The sequence below is a fragment of the Embiotoca jacksoni genome, unplaced genomic scaffold (genome assembly GCF_022577435.1).
Source record: "Embiotoca jacksoni isolate LCO1_2020_lvr unplaced genomic scaffold, fEmbJac1.0.p SCAF_24, whole genome shotgun sequence".
In the NCBI taxonomy this organism is placed as follows: domain Eukaryota; kingdom Metazoa; phylum Chordata; class Actinopteri; family Embiotocidae; genus Embiotoca; species Embiotoca jacksoni.
This window is the reverse complement of record NW_027185375.1, coordinates 7,291,400-7,311,729: the sequence shown is the minus strand read 5'-3', so window position 1 is coordinate 7,311,729 and position 20,330 is coordinate 7,291,400. Positions and strand designations below refer to the sequence as shown.

General features: G+C 42.3%; 1 protein-coding gene across 1 annotated transcript; it reads left to right on the top strand.

Annotated features, from left to right (window-relative positions):
* The first annotated feature begins 372 nt into the window (after nucleotides 1-372).
* Nucleotides 373-14,265, top strand: dok1b (docking protein 1b). The gene is made up of 5 exons (XM_069159240.1): nucleotides 373-689; nucleotides 9,994-10,317; nucleotides 10,982-11,081; nucleotides 11,207-11,379; nucleotides 11,894-14,265. The coding sequence occupies exons 1-5, from the start codon at nucleotides 633-635 to the stop codon at nucleotides 13,310-13,312; spliced, it is 2,073 nt and encodes a 690-aa protein (XP_069015341.1). The 5' UTR covers nucleotides 373-632; the 3' UTR covers nucleotides 13,313-14,265.
* The last annotated feature ends 6,065 nt before the right edge of the window (nucleotides 14,266-20,330 follow it).

Below are 20,330 nucleotides of genomic sequence, written 5' to 3'. Positions count from 1 at the left end.
GGTCTATTGTTGTGGCTACAGCTTTAAGAGTCCCATGTATTGACCAAAATCCCTTTGAAAATGTTCATGACTTATGCAATGTGAGCCCGGACAGACATGGATGCTAACTGTAACTTGACTGGTAGGCTGAGGCATTCAACCATGAGGTGGCAATTGTAGTTATACCAGCTGGAGTTATTACATACCTGTAGTTAAGCGTTGCTAAACTTTTATTGTTTCCAAAATGCACCTGAAGCTGATGCTATAAGCTTTTATTATGAAAGATCTAACCGGAAGTGTCATGCTGTGTTTTGACGTGCAGCTTTTTTTTTTTACCGGTCCAGCCCTGCAGGAGGAGTGAGAGGCGACATATAAGCGACCCACCAACAACATTTGGACATGATTTAACTTTGTCTGGACCCCCTCGGTGCCTCTATGGACCTCTTTATTACCACCACGACACAGTTACCTGTGCGTGATCGTTGCGACATATACGTGTTATCGGCTGGGGAGCGGAAGTGAGAGACGGGGGAAGTTGTTGGGAAACAGGAAAAAAAATAACCCCTTAAAAAGTGATTTCCCCCCCCCTCTTCGTGAAGTTCAAGTCAGATTTCATCTTCCTGGAGGACGGTGGGCTTCAGCGTTTGGGGGGCATGGACACCCACGTCAAGGAGGGACAACTTCATGTGCAGCATCAAAAGTTTGGGAAGGTGAGTCCCTCAAAATCACTTCTCTTTATTGGCGGAGTTGACAGGAGTGACGGAAAAAAAACAAAAAACGAAATGTTTTGAGCATGATGTGATAACGCAAAAATATATAAAGTAATATGCCAGAGATAGATGCGTAGATAATGTCCCAGGAAGCTTTTCAAGGTCACTAAAAACTAAGGTATGCTAAAGTTCACACATGAACTCTTCAAACATTATAAAAATAATACAGAAACCGGTAGCTAAAGCACAACATGTGATAACACCACAACAGAGCGGCAGGAATATGTTGGCATATTACAAAAAAAACCCCCAAAAAACACACTTCAGTGTCTTATTTAGCCTTAAATAATTTATTTAATTCACAAATAACTTGTGCTAACTTTCTCTCCTTCCTATTGATAAACTAAAAATGGATCATCTGACGTCATGGCAGATAAAAAGAGCACATATTGGTGCAATTGCAGACCAGTCATTATGCACAGTGACTTCAAAGGGAAACCTACACTACCTGCAGAGACAGAGGGAGTTTTCTAAATGCTTCACTGGTCTGGCCTTGTCTTGAAGTAGCTGTTTGGAGTAAAGCTGCTGTGCGTTCAGTGTGCAAACAGATGCATGTATGAGCGCTGTATGGCATTCATTTAAAGTAAGAATACTAAAGTGGATTAAAGCAATTTCCTCAAGTAAATTAGGACAGGGAGAAAGAGAGGATAGGTTTGTGCGTTGTTGTGGGGTTTGTGTGTGTGTGTGTGTGTGTGTGTGTGTGTGCTGGTGACAGCTATATTTTTAGCACGATTGTAATGTGACTGTCCACAAGAAACGCATCATAAAAGGCAGCAGAGCCAGAACAACAGAGCTGGGAAGTTGAGACACAGTTGGCAGACATGCTGCATTTCCTCTCCATCTTAGAAGTGTATACAGCTGTTAATGCCATTACAACCGCTGTCACCAGGCCCCCTTTTTTGTCACCTTCTCATAGTCAGCAGGACTGTACCCAGTTAAATGTAAGTGATAACACCTGGGTGTTTGTTTGTTTCATTCCTTGGCATTCACACTTTGCTCTCAGAGCCACACTAGATAAGAACTCTTAACTCTTAAAGATTTCTAAGAGGGTCTTTGTCTCTCTGTCTGTGGTCATATGACATGAACCAACAAAACATTCTGGCCCTGCTTCCTGCCCCGAAATCACAACTGCACAATACATATTCATACGCTCAAAACCCAGCTGCAATGCCTTTTTAGAAACTGTTTTCAAACTATATTGTTACCGCTGAAGATTTGGGCAGCAGAGAGACAGAAGTCTCCTGAAGAGGGTAAAAAAAGCATCAGCGGAGAAAAGAATAGAACAGGAAGCTGAATGACGCTCGCTCTTCTAACAGTGTTGAAACGGGTGTGAGGTTTGCTGGGTGAATTATGCAATTGGTAGAGCTGTCAGTGGCCATACGCACACACGCACACGCACACACACACACACATGCACACACACACACACACACATGCACACACGCACACGCGTATAGGCTCGTTCCCACGTGCATGGTTGGAAAATGTGACTCGAGAGTGAAGCGGCGCCGTCCGACCCAAGTTTCTCTTTCAGACTGATGTTTAATGACGTGTGAAGTTGCCCTCACAGCACGCTGCTACGATGTGAACCATCAAGCCGCAGCTACATTTCAAACATTTATTGTCTACTGTCCATACGTTAAGCTACTGTTTTCAGTATAAGCTGTTCTGATTGTTTTCCTCGAGTACTGCTCAACCCTCGGTATTGGAAACCGTTGGATTAGTTTATTTAATTCCATTAACTGAAATAAATAGACAGATTATCTAATTATTATTATTTAGTGTTTTGGAGCATTTATGTATTTCTTCAGTGTTTGATAGAAGAGTTTTGACAGAAAAAGAGGGGGGAAGTGAGAAGAAATAGACTTTGAGGCCATTAGGAAACCCCAAGTTAATATAATGATCAATGACAAGTGAGAACAGTGATTAGTTATAGACTTTGTTATAAGTCTGTGTCTGCACTTTGCTATTGGACATTACACCATCTCTAGTCTTGGTGTACTAATCTGGTCATAGTGAAAACTTACTAAATGTCCTCCTTTCATTCTAACAAACTAACAGGTTAAAAAGGTCCAAATTAAAATCTAGATACCCTGATGTCTAGTCTCTAATGGGTCAAACCCCTGAAACACTGGATCCTACATTTCCCATAATGCAACGCAATACCCTTCTAAATGCCATTATTCAAACTAAACAAATGAGTGCACATTTAGTTTTGCAATTTTTAAAAAAATCTCAAACCCAATCTGAGATTTGGTCAAATTTTGAAAGAAGTTTGTGATGCGTAAACTGAGCTTCATGTGTACAATCAGCAGTGTCCCTTTAAAGAAAGACTAAAGAAATTTGAACACGACGTCCAGGACCTGTTTTAAACATTCCTGCAGACCATAATATGTCTGCTGTTTCCTCTGAAGCCCACTGCATCACAAAAGTATTCGTAACATGTAAGGCGTGAATTGTGTACACCGCTGTCTCAGCCAATCACAACCACATCTGAACAGTGGTGATGTGGGATGCATGCCAAATATGTGCAGTGATGTGGCTGCTCAGCTGCTTTTTTGATTGGCAGTTGAGACTTTTATGAACAAGGTAAATGTGATTACACATGCCATGTGTTCAATTATGATTCATACACTTTTTGCTGTTGTAATTGCAGTTTTTAATTTGTAGAGCTGTCGTCTGAATTCAGTTTGTGGCTAAGACCTGTGCAGCAGAGAGAACTGATCGTGTTGCGTGATTTAGTTGAAGTCATGTTGGTATGTGCATCTATTTGTCTGCCACACACACACACACACACACACACACACACACACACACACACACACACACAAACATTCAGATTGAAGATGCTTGGAGCTGCAGACTGTAGTTCACATGTGGCCTGCAGCTACAAAAAGCTTTTAGTCTGATGTTGGCAGCTCTTTGCCAACCACCAGGAGAGGCTGCAGAGGTGGGCAGGGCACTCGGGCTGTTTGATTGAGCACTAAAAACAGCTTCAGCCGGGAGCTAGCCGACACTTGAACAGGCGGGGTGTGTCAGAATAAAGTAGAATTTCATACCCAGAGGCAGCTAGATTAAAACGACAATGATTCATGTCTGAAGTCTTCCTAATGGATTAATGGGTTTGTGTGTCACATCTTCTCTTCCTGTGTTCATCACAGGCAGTGTCTCAGATACTGAAGCATATTCCTCAGAAATTAAATGCCCATTTCATTTGTCGTATGAATAAGCCACTTGACATAGGACCGTGTGTAATTCTCCGTAAACAGTCTGCTGTCGGTGTATTTACAGCAAGAATAGTATGATCCTGTGATGTGGAGATGTTGAGTAGAAAGGAGTGATTAAGTCTGTGCAGAAATGCACTCTCAGCCCACCTCGGCCTCTTATTGGTGCTTGAAAAAATTTCCTCAATAAAGGAAAGGAAAGAAAAGAAAGAGGGGCTTTCTACTTTGGTGAAAGCAACAATACTCCTAGGTAGAAGGTGTTGGTCTTCCCTGTCAGGAGCTCCTTTAGAGACACTTCAGTAGACGGGAGTTGCTGCGGATTGAAACTGTTTATTTGCCCTTTTAGGCAATCAGTTATGTACAGCTGAAATGAATGAAATGAATTGCTTCATCATTTGAGACCTTTTTTTTAATGGAAAAAATACCCCAAATCCACTGGTTTCAGCTTCTCAATTACTTATATTTTCTGTTATTTAGTCTTCTCAACTTAACACGTTTGTGTTTTGGACTGTTGGTCCGATGAAGCTTAGCAAGTTACTTACGTCAGCTTGGACTCTTGGACATCATGATGGTTGTTTTCCACTATGTTCTGACATTCATAGACCAAATGGTTGATCAAGAAAACTCTTGACTACTTATCTTAAATTTTGCAGATTATTTAGGGAAGGTTAACACATGGTGTCCATACATTTAAGACATGTTAATATAATTTGATCTCATCGTATCTTTATCAGATTGTCAACTGACAGCTATCTAAAAGGCCTGAGTGCTTACAAGTTTGAAAGTTAGATTTTGTCGACACCGCAGAGGACGGGTGGTCAAAGCAGTTTCTCTCTCTATAACACACACACTTCTCTGTTTGTGTCTTTTTTTTTCTCTCATAAACACATTACACTCGACTTCTGTTTTCCTTCTGTCTCTTCTAAACAAGCATTAACGAGACACACGCATACTTTCACGTTCATAAACAAACACAGATAACCCCCCCCCCCCCCACACACACACACACACACACTGCATGTGCCACTGTGTTCTGTCTGTGGCCACAGACATGATGCGCAGCACCATGACAGATAAAAGAGGCCAAAGTGGCTAAATGTGTCAGACATCTGTCAGACAGTATCAGTCTGTATGCAAACACATGCTGCAATCATGTTTTGATAACTAGAGTTACAGTTACTGGAATGACTTACGTCCCCACATTATGTTTTGATGAGTGAAGTGTCGCTAAATCACATAAAGAATATCATGAAACCCAAATTTAATCCTGTTCAGAAATATGTGACACTATCTACAGCAGCATCTGGAACTAATACAATGACTAACACATGCAAAAGGCAAAGGTGATGTAAATTTCTAAACAAATTAGTGAGGTACATGTTTGAAGACGAGACAGAACCAGCATTGGCTTTGTTCTAGTAAATAATTTCATGAAAAAAGACGTCATCTCCAGTAGTGAATGACAAGGAAGAACGGTAATGAAAGTCCTGAAGGCCAAAACATTCTCTGAAAAACGGACTTCATTGTATCTTGTCAAATGCACACGAATACAGACAGCTGATGTATTAATTTGCAGACTCATTTCACACAAACAGGAACATTGTTCAAGAACTGCTAGAAAGATAGAATGGACACAATTTTCTAAATTTGTAGTAATTCTGCATTAAAAGTCTTTAATAACAAATACACAAGGAAGTGGTATGGTGTTTCATTTGCTCAAAGGCACTCAAGTCCAACAGAAAAGGATTTATTTTGTGTACTTGTCAGGTGACGCTCATGTTGTCGAAGTCTGTCACCAAAAACTGCTGAAAAAGGAACAACTGAATGTAGAGCAGTGTTTTTGTCATTTTGTAGCTTTTTGTTTGCCTTTCTTAATAATGTCCATTTTCAGATGCAGCACTCGCGTTCACTGTAGGTGAGTGTGACAGTTTTAATAGAGACGGAAAGAAACACCAACACATGCATTTGTTGTCTGAGCTAATTCTGTTCAATTCTGCCAATTTGATTCTAACAGGAAGGACGCCAGTGAGGAAGTTTCTCTCTGTCATGATCTTCTTTGCATAATTTCCACTCGGTGTAACAGTGGCTGATAACGGTCTGTTGCCTTATATGGACCAGCTGTTTCACTCACACACACATGCGCACACACACACGTTATTGCACTTTATTGCAACACAGTTTAAAAGTTTCACACCCTGTTCGTGTATATGGCTTTTCAGAGTCTGTCTGTGTGTGCATGCATTTACATCTGCAGAGAATAATAAAAACAACCACACACACACACACACACACACACACACACACACACACACAAAGTGAGAAACACCTGGATACAGAAGAAAGAAGTAAAGAGAATCCTGGGTAATGACAATCCCACACATTTCCTGTCCTTTCTGGCAGTTGTTAATGTTAAGGGTTGGACGGTGTGCATATGCTCACTTAAGAAACCTTGTAAATGTATGCGAGTAAGACATTGGTGAAGCCGTCTTCCATGAATGCTTGCCCTTCTGTCAGGACATCGTTTTTAAAAAAAAAAAAATTATGCTCAATCACTTATTTAGCTCAAAATGACAGATCCCATATTTATCTCACGCAGCTTTATGACCTAAATGCCACAATAATATTATAATAGTGACGAGCTGACGTGTTGTTAAGAGTTCATCAGGTAACGCAACATGAGTAAATATGCACAGTACATCATCCTTAGTGCTTTACTTGACTGGAGTAGTTCCATTTCATGCTGTTTTATACTTCAGCTTCACAGGGAACTATTCTCTCTCTCTAATACTTTGTCAGTTATGTCGTTTTTCCAGATTTGACCAACAAAACGTGAAACACACTGAGTTTATAAAATGCACTGATGACGAGCAAGATGCACTGTGACAGATTAAACACCACATCCTGTGAGATCCAGTGTTACCGGCTAGAATAGTAAAATAATTATAGGTAGTATATTTTACACAAATATTTATGTACTTTTCACCTCAAATATTGAGCACAGAAACTTTACTTGTGGATTTTTTTTTCTCTTGTGTTGTTGCTACTTCTCTTTGAAGCTGAGTGTCTTCATCTTTCTTTTACCACTGACAGATCCACTGGTTGATTAAAACACTGGCAGACTGATGTTTAGTCGTCCTATTCTGCTGGCGGATGTCTTGGTAGATGTGAGCAATATGTGCAAATAGAATTTTCAAAACAAATATTTTTGTAGGCTGCATTTCTATTGTATTTATACTTACTATTTACAATGATTTAATTTCCACCGATGTTTAGTATTATCAGGTATTTCCACAGAAGACTTTTTGACATACGGTTGGAAAAGTGTCAGAGTCAGTCAAAATGTCTGCTGTGATTAAAGCCTGTTATAAACATCCGTTCCAAGCCACAATCCTTAAACAACCAAATTTTGAAAAATATTTCCTAAAGCATTTATGTGTATGTGTATCAGTCTTAACAGTCACGTAATCGTCTGCAGCTGCTGTTGCACTGAACTCACGGGTCCTTTGAGCGACACATGTTAATATTATCTGATATGTGAAGACCACCTGACTGATCAGGGAGCGCTGGAGGACCCGAAGCTGTAGTGCCAGCGTTTCTCATTTGTCTCAGTTTGCTGGATTTTCCCTGCTGATCGGAGGATTTTACGACCTTGACCTTCCTGTCACAAGCTCAGCTCTCCGACGGTCATGCAGCTTCCGCCTCGCTGCGTGAACGGAGGGGAAAACACACACACACACACACACACAGTGGAGACATGTAACTGAGATGAGGCATAATGTGATGGGGCAGCAAAACACACAGACGTCTCGTGGGTAAAGGGGGTGACACGGATTTCCAAATTAGAATAAATGTTTACTTATCGTGTCATTAGGGCTTAAAAATCAAATACAACGATATTGTAGGGATGACATGATGAGATTTTTGGTAAATAATAATCACTGATGTGGATCTAGTGGCAAATAATAGAACAGCTAAAAGAGTCTGGTAGTTGTTGACAATGACATCACTTTACTGTAATGCACCCTTTAAAACCAGGAAAAGACAACAGTCATGTCATGTCAGCACATCCGCAATGTAAGATGATATCTCGTCTCGTGTCATTCAGTTTTACCTATAAGCTCTCGTAAATGAGTTGAGTGGACTCGTGTATTGACGGCAAATAATCTTGCATATAGTATGTCACCATATTTATTATTAGAAGTGAACATCTGGAGTGTTTCACACCTGCTGTGCTTCTCATTGTTCAGTATTGTTGTTTGTCCTCGTAGCGGAAGAGATCATTGTTAGCTGTTGTTTCCTCAGGGAGAAATGATAAACGTGTCACCTCGTTCTGACCGGCTCATGTTTATAACCTGTTTGGGGACAGGGCAGACAAAAATCTACACGAAGTGAGAGTCAGAGGCAATATGTCTCTCCTGAATTGTCTCTCCTATTCTTGTGAATGTGACGTCTCGTCTCATCATCGTTTTGAGGGAATTTCCTCAAAGTTTCACACAAATGTCTGAAAAGTGATACGTTATATCCAAAAGGTCAAAGGTCAAATTCACTTTAACAACATAATATTCTGAAAACCCCATAACTGAAGAACAGAAGGTGAGACTGTGGCCACATTTCACATTTGGTCAGATACTGAATCGGTGACGTTCGTCTCAGGGTGTCCACCTGGAAACTGTGCTGACTGTGTAAATCTTCAGTGCTGTCAGGTTGAAGATGTTTGTGAAGCATCCAGACTTTAGAATTCATAGCTTCCTGGCAGCAACATCCATATTTAGAGCATCGTCTGCTGTCATGGCGACAATTAATCAGAATTAGTTTTATTAGCCAAGCATGTGAATGCATACAAGGCTTCTTCTTTGTGCCTGAGGGTATCTGCTTTTGGTATTAAAGACAGACAGAGTGGGTGGATGGGCGTGTCCCTGTACTTTGTGCAGACTACCATATAAAGCCATCTGTAATGAAGTGAAATTAAAGAAAACCATAACAGGTCCTCTGTCATAATAACTTGTAACCCTGAGAGTTATATTTATACTTACTGATGCAGACTGAGTAATAATGTAAAAAAACTTAACTTCTTGCACCCAAAATAACTCCTGGAATGAATTCATCGCACTAAATGTGTAATCTAACAATATGATATGTATATTTGATAAGGATTTGCGTACTTGTGAAAACTCTTGTGAAAAGTCTTTACTTTTTGAGCAGCAATGAATAATGCTGTAACTGTGGTCTGTTGCTGCTGATTGAATGCAAAGGAAACAGTGCAACAGATCTGAGTCAAACTGCATTAGATTTGTCACCACATGCCTCCTACATGAAGCTTCAGTCAGGAGAGTTGGTACAAGATAGACACAAAAATATTATTTTGACTCAGATTTTCTGACTACAAAATGTTAACAATCTTTTCGTTTGTCTTAATCAGGTTTTTAATCATTGGTGAACATTGTGTATCTCTCCCCATTGCTCTCTGAACAAGCCACATGCAAATTATGTTTCCCTATTTTTAACAGAAAAGCTTTCTGTCACCACAAAGAATCACCTTTTCTGTGTGTTCATCAACCTCTCCTTTATCTGATCGCAACCTTCCAGCCTGTCCTCCCACTCCGCAACTTCCTACACAAAACATTGGATTACCAATCTCTAGACCGAACAAAAATGTGTTGCTTATATGTGTTTTAAAATAAATATTATAAAAGCATTATTTTGTTCTGTGTTGTCTATGAAGTTTAATATAAACTCTCCTTTTAGCTGTGATTTGGCCTCAATTTATGAGGGAAAAGTGTGGCTCTAGTGTGCAGTGGCTTTATCTGACCTTCCTGCTGCAGCTAGAAAAAGCTAAAAGGAACAAATAAAAACATGAATGTTTTGAAGCCAAAACGGTACGCTGAAAATGCTAAAATGATCCGTAGATGAGCCTGACTGCATTAAACCCATTCTTTTGATGCACTATTAATATAAAACAATTTGATTGCGCAGCTTTGAGTTATTGCCACGGTAACGGGTTCATCTTTTTCCCCAATCAGAAATGGAAGAAGAACTGGTTCGTCCTCTACCCCGCCAGCCAAAACGGCATCGCCCGCCTCGAGTTCTTCGACTCGCCTTCGGGCGCAGGAGGCGGGGCCGGCGGAGGCTCGGGTGGCGGTTCAAACGAAAAAACCAGGAAGCTGGACAAAAAGATCATCCGCTTGTCCGAGTGCATTTCCATTCTTCCCTCTCTGACGGAGAGCTGTCCGAAAGACAACATGTCAGCGTTTTGTGTGGAAACCAACGACAAGACGCACGTGTTTGCTGCAGAAAAGTGTGTCGCCAAGGACTGGATGGAGACCATGTGTGACATTGCATTTCAGGTATCTGGACATGTTTCCCTCCCTCTCCTTATGTGCATGTCTCATTGTGTTTGCTTGAGGAAATATAGTTTGCTATAAGCGAAGAAGACTTGGGTGGATGTGTTCTTAAGGCTTTGTCTGGTGTGTATTAGAAATGCTTTTGTCTCCTCTTTTTCAAAATGTTTCTCTGCTCTCTGATCTTTGAGCCTCAACGTGACCAAAAATATTTACACAGTGGAAACAAAATCTCCCTAATTTGGTGGGAAAGGATAAAGAACTGCAGCTTTAAATTTAGTTTCAACGTGATGCAGCCTTTTTGTTTGTGTGGATGTTACAGTCGTCCAAATTTACCCACATGCCCCTCGAGTGTATGTGCGCGCCGCAACTTAAACCGTGTGCGCTCACACACACACACATACAAAAACATGACACATATTTGCAGAGAGGAAGCCAGAGGGAGTTTCCAGGAGGAAAGCTTCATCCGCTTGTTCTCTGGTGCACACTCAGCCTCTTGAACTCTTTGTCTCTTCTCTCACTCGATGCCTACTCTGTTCTTCGGTAGCTTTTGCCTTCAGAGTTCAACACATAAACCACAAAGCTCTGCGATGGAAACATTCGGGGATAACACACTGACAATCCTCATTTGATGTCGTGCTCAGCTGGTTGACTCTCTATGTCTCAACAGGGGGGAAGTGGCAGCTGCAACAGCAGCGCTGTGGACTCTAATGCAAGACCTCAGGACCTGCAGATGTCTGAAAACCTCATCTACTACTCCAGAGAGGAGGGTAAGGACACTGAGCAGGGTGGTTTCATAGGTTTACAGTCATGGCTAAATATTGCAGCACAGAGGATCATCCAAGTGGACTTCCGAGAAGGAGAAGTTTTGTTAAGAATGACTTTCTCTCTGCAGTGAACGAGTTCTGGGTGAGCGTTCAGCGTACAGAGGCATCAGAGCGCTGTGCGCTGGTGGGCAGCTACTGGCTGAAAGCCGAAAATGACGTCCTGATGTTGAAGGAGCCAAAGACCAAGAAGAACGTTCTCGTGTGGCCATACAAGCTGCTGAGGAGATACGGGAGGGACCGGGTGGGTGCACAGAACAAAACCCTGAAAAACTTTCTTCCAGGTCGACCTTTCACACCTACCACGAGAGGAAGTTCGATGTGTTAAATTTAAACCCAGACTGCCCGACTGATCATACAAAGGAAGTGCAAGTAGCAGCAGCTTGTGTGCGTGTGGTCTAGAATATTTAATTTTAGAATCTGTGGCTGTTTTTGTGTCACTTTGATGCTTGACAGTTTGAGAGTAAGACCTCAAACTGACAGATGACCTTTAAAGGGTCTGTTTGGTTTGTCGGCACAAGATGTTTATTTACGGACCCGTAAAGACTGATACGGTCTTTAATGATATATACTTCTTTTGAAAAGAAAATGGCTGATCCTTTTCGCATTTGGGAAAGAAATATGGGAAGATCAGTGCCAATCTGGCTTCTGTTCTGACACTTCTGGATATATTAACATGGTCACACGCTTTTCTATGACTTTCACATTAAAATTCATTTAAACATTTTCCTCGTCTGTCTTCCCTTTTCTTTCTCCAGGTGATGTTTTCGTTCGAGGCAGGCCGGCGGTGCGACTCGGGCCCCGGCAACTTCACCTTCGACACCAAGCAAGGCAACGAGATCTTCACGCTGGTGGACCAGGCCATCCAGTCGCAGAAGGCTCTGGCTGAGGAGCGCCACCTCAGCTGCCCCATTAACTTTGACCCAGAGTGCCCCGCGACGCTGCAGCACATACGCAACGTCGTTCCTGGTGGCATGACGGCAGGAAGCGGAGACAGCAGCAGCTGCAGCAGTCGGGAGGCGGACGGCGATTCGGGCGGCAGCAAACCGGGTTCGGCTGACGGCGTGCTCGGGAAGAGAGAGGGAGGAGACGGAGGAGGAGCAGGAGGAAGGGGGCAAGCAGGTGGGGCAGGACACAAAGGGAGGAGTTTACCAGAGCCTCCCGCGATGTTGGGAGGAGGAGGGACACCTCCACGTACTCCCAGAGAGCAGGCGGGGAAAGGTGTGTCCTCATCTGATGAACACGCAGGTCTTTATTCTGAGCCGGCAGATTCAGTCCGCCTGCCTCTCTTCAGTGGTGATTTCCTCTACTCCGACCCAGTGGACAGCATCAAGGGTCAGAACCAAACCAGCAACCCATCCACACCCCCAGTGCCGACGCCACGCCTCCGACCCGTAGGAGACGACACTTCGGGTGGTGGTGTCCAAGGGGACCATCACCATGTAGGCAGCAACCACAGGAATCCACTTGACCTGTACTCACACGTGTATGATCGGATCAGCCTGGAGCTGAGCCAGAAAACAAGTGCGCTGAGTCTGAACGGTTCTGCAGGGGGAGGAAGAGGCGGAGGAAGAGGGGGAGTAAGAGGAGTGAACAGCAATAGGCGACCCCCAGGAGGTCAAGCAGAAGGGGCTTCATCGTCTCCTGCCCGTTCTCAGGAGCACATATATGATGAACCGGAAGGTTGCGCCAAAGGCAGCGTCCCCGCTAGCCCAGGGATGACCATTTACGATGAGGCCCACAGCCCGAGGAGGCAGGAAGAGGTGGCGGCCCCATCAGGACCGGAGGGGAGTTACAGCGCCCCATCACAGGGGAAGCCGTCGGAGCCCCAGAGACATTCTCCTCCACAGCTAGGCCCGAGTCGCGGCACACCGCAACCTCCGGCACCAAGGTGGCCCAAGCCTCTCACTGCTCCCAAGCCGGGGAAGAGTGGTTTCGTTCGGAAAGAGCCGATGCCCCCGCCCCCTGGGAAACATGGAGGTCCCGGCAGTAATATGAACAACAACAACAACATTTGGGGCGGAGGAGGAGGAGGAGGAGGAGGAGAAGAGGGGAGGGAGCTGTACAGCGAAGTGTCCAAACACAAGCGTCCGCCTGCTAATCTGTGGTACAGCCAGCACCAACAGACACCGCTGAGATCACCGGATATCATTTATGATAACTTGGGAGATATTTGACTTCTTGTTCTTTTTCTACCTGGTCGGAAGAGAAACGTTTATCTCGTTTTTTAAAACTCGGAGAGGAAAAACTTTCGGTCTGTGCCCGTGTTCTTGCAGTTTTTGTAAGGACTAAGCAGATTTTTTATTTCACGGTTCTTCCGTCTGTGGACTGAAATAATTATTTGAGACAGTCGATCCATTCGGAGTGGATTAGCTCACAACTATGAGAAAACCACATTATGGCTGCACTTTGAAACATGGAGTGAAACTATTGTACGGCCACTCCGTGTGTGTCCGTGTGTGTCTGAGAAAAAGAGAGCGAGTGTTTGCATGGTCAAACCCATAATTGGTGTACCAAGCCACAGAGTGGTTGGAGCCAGCCACTTCACTTGAACACACACACACACAGAGAAAGCGAACGGATTTGCCAAAAGGATCTGGGCCTACAGGCTTGACTTTAACAAGCTGAGAGAGTGGCTTGGCACTTCTTTTCGAAAAAAGTCTGCTGGGAGACTGGGAAACATGTTTTTTTGCACTGCTGCTTTTCTGTTCTTCTGAAATATGAGACAATGTGATGGCCAGGAGACATTTTTGACAGGTTTTGGACAATCGTTGAGACTCTGATTTTACCAAAAGGAGCTGATCGTTTTCTGTTTGTTTTCTGGACTGAGTTCAGCCCAGGACACTAATATAAGACGTGGTTACATCTGAGTGGCCGCTACATAAAAAACAGACAAGTGGAACGTTAAGACCTCATTTGGGTCTTAGAAACGGACATAAATGGGTCATAAAGATGGTCATACATGGTTCTTTAAATCACAAGGACAACTTCCTGCACAAGAGAATATTTCTGAAATCCTCTATGTTTTTATGTATTTACAAAATAAATATGAAACTAATCAGTCCCCGGCAATGTGTCTGAAACAGCTGTGCTGTCTGTAAATAGAACTAATAATAAAACTGGCTCTAAAACGTGAAATATTTCTCCGAAGTGAATCTATAATTGCTACATTAGCACTTCCCCTCAGTGTGTTTGTCCTGCCGGGAACCAATCAGAAACCATTATTGGTGTTTAAAAAAGACTTTTCTGTTCTGGACCGAACGGGACAGTAAAACAGTCTGACCTCATCCTCCACCTCTCTCTCTGCCACGCTCTGTTTTTGTTGTTTCAGTCGGTTTCCAACCACTTAATCGCACCGTTAAAAAGCGGAGCCTCCACAAAATGAAACAAAGACGCTCTTTCTTGCTTTCTTTTCTTTCTCTCTTCCGTCCTTTCCCCATCTCGGCATTAATTCTGTTGTTCGGTTGCTCTGGTGACAGTGAACGGCGGCTGGTTTGTGTCGGACACGCTGTGCATTTTAACTGCCGAGAGATACGGTAAGAGGACGGCAAGGAAACAAGAAGGGGGAAGAAATGGAAAAACAGAAGGGAAAAAACTGCTAATTGACATTTTTAAGAATGCCGGAGAAAAGGGTACATGTGGGTGTGTATCCTGAGCTGAGGATGACGAAAGAGTGAGACGAAAGGGACTTTAAGACTCAGAAAAGAGATGAAAAAGATGCTGACATGATGAATGCTGGCTGGATGAACCTGTCTGTCTGGTTGGCTTGAAAACAGGTACAGACTGTTCCCTTCACTGCTGCTGCTGCTCATCCCTTTTTTTCTGTTCATTTCCTCGACTGCTGCTGGACTACGTTGTGGACAGAAAAAGTAACTAGAAAGTAACTAGATTACATTTTGAGAGTCAATTTTCTAACTCGCCAAACACCTCTTTTTTTTTCAGACGGAGTTAGGGAAGAAAAACAGAAAGTCAAAGAACTTCTGTCTTTCTCATTAAGCTCTGGGTGAACTCAATTGAAAAACAGGCATGGTGGGGAAAAGGCACATGCGCACACACACACACAGTACAATGTACATTTTCGTTTTTATGGTTGAACACTTCCTCATTGGAATATCCAAGACAAACCGTTTACACATTTACAGTCTGCGTGTGTTTGTGAGTAGAGAGGACTTTAGCCAAATGAAAGTAAACTATAATCAGCAGAAAACTGACTGCTGTTTCAGTGGCTGCTTTATCTCCTCTGACTCATTCAGCTATTAAAATTTTACACATTTCTGCTGTTTGTTACTGAAGGCTGCAATCTTCCTGTTTAGATTATACTGAGTTGATTGTGCCTTCATATCTGTTAAATGTCAGAAAGTAACAAGACAACACATCTTGTCTCTCGGGGTTTCACAGGTTGTTACAAACTGCACTATTATTATGGTCGGCGGCAGTGACTTCCTGGACTCTGAACCAACCACCGTGACTCTAGAACAAACTGTAACTCTAAACTGTCTCCTGGATGCAGCTTCATATTTAACAGACGAAAGTGCTGTTGATTTTCACAGCTAAGTCAGCCAGCAAGGCTATTTATCAAAATGTCAGACTATTCCTAGAACTTCAGATCTTGTTCCTGTGTCACAAACAACTCCTCCTCCTTTTTCACAATTTTGTCTTCATTGGCTTTGGCCTTTCACACATCTGCAGAACAGTTCAACTGACCACGTGCGTGTGTGTGTGTGTGTGTGTGTGTTTACTGATCAGACACTTCAGATCAACTGTTTCTCAGTTTTCTGACAAAAGTCAAGCACTTAGAAATTTGGCTGCAGCACACAAGACACAAAAAGTACCATCTGAAAAATGTGTTCAAATATTTATATCAATGTAGATAGATTCACTGACTTCACTATGACAGACATGACTTGAGGTCTGTGTGTGTGTGTGTGTGTGTGTGTGTGTGTGTGTGTGTGTGTGTGCGTGCGTGCGTTTTGAGCGACGCAGACAATTTTATCTGCAGGTTTGAGGTCTCTGCATCTCAGCATTTCCACACGCAGACGTTACACACAAACACACAATCTTCGGCTATTATTGTATCAGTCTTCCTGTCCTTTCACTGTCTCCATTGTGTCAACATTGTGTGACTGTCTTCTTCCCGATTTTTTTAAGCGCTGGTCCTCAGCCTCAGACTCACAGAAAGAGCACAGAATCGAAAACAAGGCACTGAAACTAGTTTGGCACAAACAGGTGCTTTTGTGGAGTCCCGTCTTACGTGGTGGGAAAAACATCTCCTTTCTGAAAAATTTGTTGACGTGACTGCATACGGATTGCTGTGAATTTGCTTCATACATATACAAAGACGAGAGGAAAGGGGAGAGACATCCGAGGAAAAGAACTGTTTCTGAGTTCAGTCAAGGTTGAGCTGAACAAAAGCACACAGACAACGTGTCAGAAGTCAAAATATCCACTTCTACATCAGCGAGCAAACGGCTAACGCCTGTACAGTTGCTACATTGCGTGCAAAGAGGATCCCAGCTATCCACGGGTTTTTGAAGTATCCTTTTTTTGTGGTTTTGCCCGTGAACATTATTTCCAGATTTCAGAAACCTGGATGAGCCCATATGGAAAGGGCTTATTGGACGTTTCGGGCAAGTAAACACAAACAATCTGCCATTTCATTTTGGTATTTCGGCCACGTCAGTGCTGTGAAATGAGCTGTTAACACGACATTCGCACACAATCAAGTTCATATGACGAATGAACGTGGTTACAAATAACAGCCAATCAAGCAAAGAGCCGTGATAGCAATATTTAGAAATGTTTCAAGCCATTTGACAATTATAAAGCCAATATTTCAGGTCTTTTAGCTCGAGTTTGGAAACACAGTGTAGGCTCTAACTATATCATGCCCGTACTCCACCAGGTGAGCGCCTCTGTATCTCTCCTCTCGGAGCGAGGGTAAATACAAACCACCTGCCTGCTTTTGTGTGTTGCAGGCCTTAAGCCAGGGCTCACAAGCGAGCAGCTGCTAACTCTGCCTCGGCCCCGTGTGGTGATGAGCAGGAGGCGTACGGTGGCTTCATCAGAACTTTTTCACTGCCTGTTGCAGCTGGAAACAAGAGCAGTGAAACGGAACCAAAACATTGAGCTGAAAAATTCTTTTCCACAGACTGCTTTAATGGAAACACAGTCCTCCTCTAACAAACTGACCGGGCTAAGAGTCCTAATTGCTTCTTAATATTGTAGCTACTCTTTCGACATCTGCCATCATTTGTTTACAAAGTCTGTTGATGCAATAATTTCCCCGTTACAGTATCACAATTTTTCTTCAAGGAAATGTATATTTAACAGCAAATATTTTAAAAAAATCACATCTGTCATTTAGTTCCTGAAAATTTTAATGTCAGATGTGACAATGCACCTTTTTAATCTTGTGAAAATGTTCCACCTGCCAGCTGCACTTCATAATATGAAACAACTCAGAGCAACATTTCCTCATTCTGTTTCTGACTGCGGGACACAAAAACACAACACCTTTCTCTTGCGCACATCCGACAAAGATTCGAGTGTTCTGCCTTCAGACAGACCTGAAACTGTCCGTGTTTGACTCTGCAGACCACCAGCTCTTGTGTTTAGCTTCGCGTGGGCGAACTTGTTCAGTCATTCACTCTCTCTCGCCAATCAGCGCTACCGAAAGGAAATGACAGTTACTCATTCAAACTGTAGCTCCGCTGGCTCGCAAGTAAAAGGCACACCTGTGATTTTGAGGCGTGACCAGGACGTGATTTCTATTTCCTTTCAAAGTGACCAAGCCGAGTTCAAAATTCCACACTTTTTAGTGGTTTATTCATTGAACTCATTTGATGTTTAAAGCGGATTTTCAGTGTGACTTGTGCTCATGATTTTGTCTCAAAGATGTTAATATGCAAATCAAAAGTTGAGACCTTTCAGATATCTCTCAGAGCATTCTAGTTCAGGTTCTCCTGACTTCACCTCTTCACTTCCTCCTCACAAAGATGCACTTCCTCTTTCAGTTCTCACCCAGTGCTAATGGTAAGAGAGGGGCTCATTCTCTGCCTGTGTATGAGTTGTGTATATTCCTGCTCTGGTCTTCTGTGTGTATAGTATTAGAGTCCTGTGACCAGTGAGGACAATTACAGGAAAGAGACAAGTATTATAGTCTTGGAGACAGATAAAGTCTGAAACTTTTTTTTTCTGCTCTGCAGATTGCATCAAAAAAAGGAAATGGAACATTAAGAATAAAGCAGGAAGTCACAGCACTAATATTATCCTGATATAAATGAGACAGAAAAAAATACGATTGCGCTTTTAGGCACTCGGACCACAAACTTCTTTTTATGGATCAGAATGGAAAATATATAAAAATGAAATGGCTTTAAACAAAAATGAAAAAAAAAAAAGAAAAAAAAAAAGAAGTTTATCAAACTGGTCCCATCGCTGTATAGAGTCCTGCTCATGTTGACTTAGACCGACAGACATGTCCACAAAACAGACAAAATAGTGCAGTGAAAGGTCACTTCTCCACCCTCAGGAAACACTGAATCAAAACTTCAAAAGTAGGAAACAAACTGTCTCCTGCACAGCAGAGAGCAATCGCTGTTTGCTGGCACCAATCATCACACCTTTACAACTGCCTCATCTTTTTGGTTTCTTTTGATATACTGGAAAGCATCACCTGCCGATACCGTGCCAAAATGTGTCATATATCTGTCAGTCCATGAGACGATACCGTGTCAGTGTCACGTTTTAGCTCGCCTCGGCGTGGAGAATGAGGTGCTTTAGGCACCAAACACCCCGTGGTAAGGGTGAGGGAAATATATATTGGTTAGGGTTAAAATAAGGAAATTTACATAAATCACATGATGTACCTCATCTAAATTAAATTCGATGTTGTATACGTGTTACTTAAAAGAAGTCCATGTTGACTGGTCTAATCTATTTTGAAATACATTACAGCAGTGGCTCAACCCGAAGATCGAGATCTACCCGGTAGAACAAGGGAGAAAAAAGGTTGGAGACCTGCATCACAGGCTCCTATACCATTGCATTACTTTTCATAAGTGGCAATGTAATAATAATAATAATAATAATAATAATAATAATGATCTAAAGCTTTAAAGGGTTAAAAGTTCACTATGGATGTCCTTCTGTTTCTAATTTTTTTTTTTTTTTTTTAAGTGTTGAGTTTTAAACATAAAAAAAAAAAAAAAAAAAAATAAAAAAAAATTTGAAACCACATTTTAAAGGTTGTACACAGCCATACTGAACACCGGATGTACTAAATTTTTGTATTTTATGAGCAACCACAATGATGTCAAAGATGAAAGTCATTGACTATATATAACATGTTCATATTCACCTGTATTTTCATAGTAGTATCAGCCTGTGAAGCTGGTATAATGCTCGTATTCTGCAGGTAAAGGTGAAAGGTGGTTAGATGCCCTCTCAACTACTGCTACTTCATCCGACAGAAATGTTACCATAAGAATGCTCCCTCTCCATGTTACTTTTATTTATTAACCTACAGGTCATGAACAGAGTTAAAATACAAATCAATAAATATATATGTAGAAACATATGTAGAACATGTACAAGGTACAAGACGCTGCTGAAATATCACCGAACTGATATGAGTTTAACAGAGTGGACAAATGATATCAGTCCATGTCAACTTCCTTTGTAGGTCAGACAATAAATTAGATTAAAAATGGTCAACAAACACAACGTTACAGCTGAACGGCAACATGAGAGAGTCAAAAGAGTGAGATAAGGATGCTTGTGTGGTTGAGTCACAAAGAACAACAATGAACAAAGAACTATTATTTTGAAAATGACCGGCAGCTTTGGCTTGAAACCTAAAAAATCTCCTGACTAACGAGACACTTTGTCCCAAATTCAAACTCTGAGTCAATTTGCAAACACCAACAATCACACTTTTGTCAACTGTCGGCCACATCCCGTTAATCTCTCAGTTGTGACATTTAATGAGGAGCGCGGCCGATAGCGTTCAGGTCAAACAAGACGAACTTCAGCTCCAGTCCTTTGACCTGTTTTTGGGGGAACAGAGAGGCTGTTGTTCTATCTGGACAAATTCATGATATTCAAACACGTTGACTCCACCTCAAGCAGCTCGTGAGGATAAAAAAGAAAAGAAAATGTAGAGCAAGAAAAAGAGAGGAGGGTGAAGAACACAGA

Excerpts from the sequence above, each read along its gene's own strand:
- dok1b (XM_069159240.1), top strand. The coding sequence starts at position 633 with ATGGACACCCACGTCAAGGAGGGACAACTTCATGTGCAGCATCAAAAG. Across the intron at positions 690-9,993 it reads AGCATCAAAAGTTTGGGAAG|AAATGGAAGAAGAACTGGTT; the intron begins GTGAGTCCCTCA and ends TTCCCCAATCAG. Across the intron at positions 11,082-11,206 it reads CTACTACTCCAGAGAGGAGG|TGAACGAGTTCTGGGTGAGC; the intron begins GTAAGGACACTG and ends TTCTCTCTGCAG.